Here is a 7,239-nt window from a genome sequence, read left to right as displayed (position 1 = left end):
TCCCCTGGCCCGGGTGTGCCCCCGCAGCAGGAAAGGGTTGGGGGCTGGCACCACTGTAATTCCAGCCTGTCTCCTGTAGGATGTCGGGGGTCTGCTGCCTGGTCTGTCGCAACACGACAAAGTGAACTTGCTTCTCACTGGCCTGCGGGAGGAGGTACAGGGTGAGTCCAGCACAATAAACCCCTGCACTTCAGCCCCAGAGGATTTAGAAAACACGAGCCCCATTTCTGCATCGTTTGGATTTCCCCAGTGAAGCAGTTGCAATGACATAAAGCAGTAGCATTAATTCAGGTCAATAAAGACCATAAAAATTTACTGCCAACTACTTAATGTTTCTCTTGAAAATTTGGGGTTAACTCTGGAAAAAACCTTTCTTATCTGTCCCAAATTTGTCTGGAGGCAGTGATCAACCATCTCATGCATACCTGTGCAAACCACCAAAGAGCAGCAATGCCGCCTGCCCGAGAGAGAAACAGATGAGCAGGGCTACTACTGCCTAATGGGAACTCTGAAAAAGATGCAGTCAGCCCTGTAAGGAGGGATGTGCTCCAGCCTCCGCTGATGAAAGTGGGAAATAAACAATGTAACTGGCTTCACCTGCACGCAATGAGCATGACAAATGTAAGGCGGCTTAAAGAAAGGGATGTGCAACTGTTTTGGGAAGTAAAATTCTACTGCACCAGAGCACAGAGAAAAAAGGAGGTCACAAGCAAGCACAGAGTAAGGAAGTTTAGAATGAGAAACTAGCCTGAACTCTCACTCTAGGAACAGGAACTGTAAAAATAATTAATCCAAAACAAGCTCAAAATGCTTCTGGGCTTTTTTCCACAGCACAGTTAAAATGCTTATGTGTTTTGTGCCTGAGAGATGCTGCAAAGTTTCTACTGAGTTACATTTGCTCATTATTTTTAATGTGTTCTCTCTGTACCAGATATTAGTGTTATTAATTCTGTGTACAGGTGAATTTTTTCTGTCTTGTTGAACCAACACTGTTTTCCTAGAAGCTCATATGAATCTCTTCAAGACAACAGTGACACAAAGATAGAGAGTGAGCAGGGTTCAGCTGAGTAAATCAAGGATGTCTGCCATGAGGGCAAACCATCATAGTGATCTGAAATATAAAAATAGCCACAATGCTGTAGAAGCATACTTGGAAGGTGGGGGAAAAAAAATAAATAATAAATTAATCCTCTAATCCCCTTCTCTCTAGGCTAAAGACCCTGCTGTTGTGGCAGGCAAGAGGAGCTTTTAAGAGCGGTCTTCAGAGAGACTTCTGCCTGCTTGCTCGCAGGTTATTACTGAGGAGCTGGTCAGTATCTAATGTGGAGCCCCCTGCAAGAACATCTGGAGGTCTGCTCTCCCTGGGGTTGCAGTAGCGATGCTTGTTGGTAGCACGGCCCTGGGGGCATCAGACCTCCCAACTCGCTTGCTGGCACGCTGACGTGCCCTGCTCCCTGGGGAGAAGCTCCAAAGAAAGCTGGCATTGGACAAGCGGCTGGAAACCAAACCCAGATCCAGTTGCACTATTGAAATCAAATCTCCTGCAGACAATTAACAGAAGCCAGAGGAGGCCCCTGGGATTTTTGGGTTTTGTTTTTTGGTTTGTCTGTTCTGGAGCTGGATTCAATAGTAGTAGCTGAGACTTAAAAAATGCTTTTGAAAAACGTTGCTGTAGTTAAAAAGAACAAAACAACTTACCTCTCCTAAACCTCCAGCTTTAAGACTGAAATCTGCATATTCAAGCTGTGCTATTTCCAAGGAAGCTGATATCTAAGTAAAATCTGTGCACTTTGTTACTTTACCTATGTCTTGGGGGATTCTAGTTTTTTAACAAGAAACTCAAATCTCCACAGCTTCATAATAAATAATTTGGAATGCAAACACATATTTCACAATAACTTTCTAGGTATCTTTACTGGATTTGTTTTTATGGAACATTAATTCCTGTACTATGGACTCAACAGGTACCCAAAAGTAGAATGTTGTATCTTGGTGGAAAGGAAACCACCCTGGTACCTAGTTTTTAATATGACTGAGATGAAATTGAACAATACAAGAATAAACCTCCTAAGGGCACATGGCTCCATGAAAATCCAGTTTTCTCTAAAACAAACAACTTCATCTTACGCAACTTCTCTTTAAAACTCATCTGCTGCCACATGGTAAGTATCAAAGCTGGTTATTTAGAGGAAGGTTGTAAATGTGATTAATTCTTGTCGAATGACTAGCAAAAGTTCAACAAGAGTTTCTATTGCAATGTCATGTTTGTCTTCAGGTCAGTAAAGTTGAGTAATTTCTTAGAAGTCTGAAGAGTTTTACAAAGTTATCCAAACAACAAGACCAAATTTTGTATTTATGTACTTCCATGCAAAGCTCCACTAACATTTCTACTGATCACAGTATTAATTCCTGCTTCATTCTGATCCCTCCCTCTAACCACTTTTTTCCCTCACAATTCATTCTCTGTATTTTATGCTGAAGTGAGAATTAAATAAGTGAGGTTAGCTCTGAGACCGAATGCAAGTAAAGGCTGAAACAATTTACTAGAATTCAAGTTTGTGTTTCAGCCAAAGCAAATCAAGCAGGGAGGCAGAGACATGGTGGTAACTTCCGAGCATCTAGTAGGCAGCTGCATCTTAAAAAAAGGTGTCAGCGCTGCTCTCGGCAGAAGCTGCCCCATCTCTTGCAGCAGAGATGGGGCATGGATGTGCTCCACGTCACGACTGGCTTTCTGCCGGCAGTGGTTGTCATGATGGAGAGGGTGTCACGCGCCTGTCACAGCTGCTCCGAACCTTGGCAGTGGAAAGAGGGAGAGAGGAGGGTGGACATCTGGGGCAGTAAAGTCTGGCTCAACCCGTGCAGCTCGGCTTGATGTGCTTGCATGAGCACCCACTGATCTGCTACCTTGTTCTTTTTCTTGTCACTCCCATGGAAAACAGATGTGGAATGTCACGTTATTTAGATTGAATGTGCCACATCTGACACAAGGCCATGACTAAAGATGACACGACAGATGGGAAGCAGCAGACTCCCAAGTGTTACGATGTGTGCACATTCCTAATTAGCACTTACGCGTCTTCTTAATTTCAGTTCTTGTGACTGAGCGTATAAACAGCCAGACACCTAATCTAGTGATTAAGAACTGCTTCACATATGCTAATGTATAATTGCTAAAGGCCTGAAGAACCAGGTTCATCACAGTTATTTGTTATTTAGAAGTCAAATCTAATCATTCCACAGAAATCTTATGTTGTCCCAGCTGTGCTTGGCCTAAAAAGCCACCACCACCTTCTAGTGAATCTTAGTCCTGTTTTTAAAGAAACTAATGGTGTATTTGAAGCTTCCACCACCATTAATTTGAAGACCTCAGTGGACTGTGTGTGACACATGCTGAGGTCTCAACAGGCAGGATACTGTTGAGAAATCACAGGACACAGTAAAACATCCCTTCGTGTAAGGAGCAAATGCAAAACATTTGTGGCTTCAGTATAATGGTTTTTCCCTGACATAACATGGAAACAGGAAAAGCAAATGATAATTGATGAAAAAACATGACAAAAAAGATACAGGTTCTGGGAATTCTGCATTAGACAAATGTGAATCACAGAGCTCACATCAATGCGATGTAATCCTGGCTGTTCGGAAACCTGAGTCTCCCCTTTGATGGGCATGTTGTTTAAATTCTCAGGGACTGGTGTGCATTTCAAGCATTATTATAAATAACACCCATTCCTTGGAACCCAATAAGAGCTTTAGTTGCGTTTTTAAACACTTGTGTGTGAATGGTCTCATTAGTCATTCTTTCCATTTCATCTCTAGGCTGCATGTGTTTCTTGCTTATGAGGAACTGTTGCCTCCTTTTGCAACCATAAAGAACTGTTCCAAGAATACCAATTTTTTAGAAAGGTTTTCATTTGAGGCTTGTTCCCCTCAGATAATTTAAACCTCCCTCCCTGCTGCCTTCTGCTCCCAGTTAGTGAGCTACATAAAGTAATCCAGAAAGATGCTGGACCAGAATTTCAGCTACAGGCATTATGCAAGGGGACGCCATTTTCTTTACCTATGCTATAAACTTCTCAATAAAAGTTGACTACAGCCAACTGTGAATCTGTGCTACAGGAGGAATCCTTTCCACAAAATTCATGGAGTCAAGTGCTTCTTTCAGTCTGACTCATGTTATCCTGATTATACCTGTCAGAAAGGGGAGGCATCCAGCCTGATTTGACACCTTGTTATCGAGGCACACAAAATTCTTCAACATGTGAACGCTCTGTATGCCTCCAAACAAAATGTAAAATTGCACAAGTATAATAACTGCTATAAATATGAGATAAAAGCAACAAAAGATTCTTGGCTTTGCTTTTTAGGTTGAAGTTTTCTGAAAATACACACTGTAAAGAAAGAAAACAAACAAAAATGCTTCTGGACGAGAAATTAGGCAGAAGCTGACTGATTTTGTAGCTGAGAAAGGCACAGGGTTTTTTCCTGATACTTTTGTGGTAAGACTGTTTAATGCATTGCAGAGGCACCCCTTTAGGTCTCCACGTAAGTCTAAATAGAAATTTGTAACAACTACGGATACAGATCCATTTTTTTTTTCAAAATATCTGTATTTCCATATGCTGGAGTTAGGTAAGAAATATCTACAAGGTGCAGAGCACCTTCAGTCACAAAGTACACCCATGGGAAATCATCGAGTCTGAGGGGATGATGTCCATCCTGAATCATGCCATCCATTGCTTGAGACTGCTCTGGTTGCTCCAGGGCTGCACCAGGGACCACTGTGGCTCCTTCTGAGCTGGCAGAGGCAGGACCCAACTGGACCCAGAGCTCCCAGGGTGCAGACTGGCCTGCCTTTAGGCAGATGGCATCACTCTGTGGTGATGCAAACACTATATGGATGTTTATGTTGATCTGTACGTTACAAAGCCTGATGGTAGCAGGCATCGCTGCGAGAGTCCACACCCACATTCACCCATGTACCCGCAGTAAATCCAAACTGCTTTTAGAGGTGTAAATTCCCATCCGAGATTGACACATCTCTTTCCCTCCCTCAAGTACACACTCTTTAAGTTTGGCCCCTGCTGGGCAACAGATGGTGAAAATACACTGCTTGGTTTTTGCAGAGTTCAGAAACCAGGGTCAAAGTGGTGGTGACAAACCTGTATCAGCTGGGCTGCGCTCTCTGGACTGCCGTATCGATGGTCGTGCCCATTGATGGCCAACACCCGGTCGTTCTCCTGAAGCTGTCCGTCACGGGCCGCCACGCCACCTTCTAGCAAGTTGAAAATAAATACCCCCGGTTCATCGGCCTTGCGGACCAGCTTTATTCCCAGCTGCTCATCTGGACTGCTTTTGTTTAGGACAACGTGGAAACTGTCGTCCCTATTGCAGTGAGCATCAAGAGAGAGTCCGCTGTTTCGGCATCTGTACCGCTGCTCCCGGAGCACTGTCAGTCGGAGCACATGGCAGGGTTGCTTCAGGATTGACAGGGCGTAGTTGTGAGGCACATTTTTGATGTCCATGCCATTTACCTGGAAGAGGGGAGCATAAATCAGCAGCAGGAAGACCATCTAATCTGAATTGGCACTGGAGAGGGCAGATCTATTTACACAGATGTCTTCATATGAAGTGGCATGTGCTATTTCAAACTGTGTCATGCAGGAGGCCAAGTTTGTGGTGCAGAACAGTCTTTCCACCAAGGAAAGGACGGGCTGTACAGACAATTTCTGCCTTTCTTTTTCCCTCCTTCTCCCTGACAGTCGCCAGACATATGTGTTATTTTTCAGCTTTATTATTGCTCTTTCCAAAGCTCCAATATCCTTTCATATATCTTCATTTTATTCCACAAGCTTCTGATTTCAAATTGCCTTGCCAGCCTTTCCTTTTGCTCCCACTGCTTTCCTGCTGTTTCTTTTCTTCATTATCTACCAGCTGTTCTAGGTACAGTAAGAAAAAAAACTTTCCCCACTAATGAATCTCTAGTTAAAATGAAGAAAAGTGCCTCAAGCAGGAATTTAAATGCCATGGATATTTACTAGCAATTATGCTGATATACCATACCAGAGATCTGGGCTTTTCCAGTTAAGATTTAGCTTAGATGATGGTAAAACTGTATAACTGCCCCTGCTTTAATTTGGCTGGGGAAAAGAAAGAAAGAAAAAAAAGAGGTTCCAGTCAATCATGCCATGTCTGTGTGTATGAGAGTGACTAGGCATTGTACTTTATCACTACTAAATGAAAGCCAGTTGCAAGGTTCATTGATGGCTGGAAAACCAGAATCAGACAAGTTGTTTCCACGTAGTTTTACATTGCCTGGGTTGAACTATTTAAATATTAAGAAATGTCTCCAAACTGCAACAGAAATGTTCCCCAGCACAGACAAAAGTGCTTGACTGGTGTTTGTTTTTGCAGACTGCCTGCGTGGGCATGATGGGGCTGTCCCCAATGAGGTCTGATTGGGGGACTGCACCCCTAGAGAGGCAGCTCCACTTACTTGAAGTTGCCAGCTTGAGCAGAACAAACAGCATGATCTGCATCAGCACGGGCTTGAAATTGCTGGGAATTCTAGGTAAATCCCCAGGCAGCCAGCCACAGTCAAGGAGAGCTGAGCTGGGCCTGCCTGTGCTGCAATCACAGCTTTCCACTGCAGTTCGGATGTGCCCTGCAGGAGCAGTTCTGGCTCAGTGGTGCCATTAGCTTTGCCACTCTGTCCTGGCACTGGGACAAGAAGCCTCCCCAAAATGCACAACTGGGAGACTCATCCAGCTGCAGCCTGGAACCACAATCCCAAGGCACGTTTAAACAGTGCTGGAGTGAAGTATGCCCACATCGTGATTCTGAGAAATCCCTTTGGCCACCATCTATCAGACATGAAGCAGAAGGCATGTCACAACCCTGGCACTCCTCAAGTGTCTTCAGCTACCACTAAGGCCAGCAAAAGCTAGGGAAGCATGGTGACTTACAGGTGACACTCTGAATGTCAAAGGATGGCGTCCTTAATAATTACTTGCGTGGAATATGTAGTAGAAGTCAGCAGGGCTGGGAGAACTACTCACTAACCCTCCCAGGCATGCCAGAGCAGGCAGTAAGATGGGCATCCAGAGTCCCACCTGGAAGATGACCCTGAGATACACATGTCAGACTTTGCAGTCCATCCCACTTCCAGAACCTGTAGCCTTATCCCAGCTAATGCCACAGTGGCTAGCCTGGGTACCAGCACCAGTCTGTCCATGGCAG

The 7,239-nt window shown here is 44.2% G+C and overlaps 1 protein-coding gene across 2 annotated transcripts in view; it reads right to left on the bottom strand.

Annotated features, from left to right (window-relative positions):
• LNX1 (ligand of numb-protein X 1, E3 ubiquitin protein ligase) overlaps positions 1–7,239 on the bottom strand; it is a 69,219-nt gene that overhangs the window by 16,037 nt on the left and 45,943 nt on the right. For both annotated transcript variants that reach the window (XM_009868232.1, XM_009868234.1), the window contains exons 5-6: positions 5,163–5,534; positions 29–142 (exon numbers count right to left, since the gene is read on the bottom strand). In XM_009868232.1, the coding sequence (XP_009866534.1) occupies positions 29–142; positions 5,163–5,534 (486 nt within the window). The remainder of the gene's footprint in view (positions 1–28; positions 143–5,162; positions 5,535–7,239) is intronic.

The sequence above is a fragment of the Apaloderma vittatum genome, unplaced genomic scaffold (assembly GCF_000703405.1).
Source record: "Apaloderma vittatum isolate BGI_N311 unplaced genomic scaffold, ASM70340v1 scaffold2804, whole genome shotgun sequence".
Classification (NCBI taxonomy): domain Eukaryota; kingdom Metazoa; phylum Chordata; class Aves; order Trogoniformes; family Trogonidae; genus Apaloderma; species Apaloderma vittatum.
This window is presented reverse-complemented; position numbering and strand designations above follow the sequence as displayed.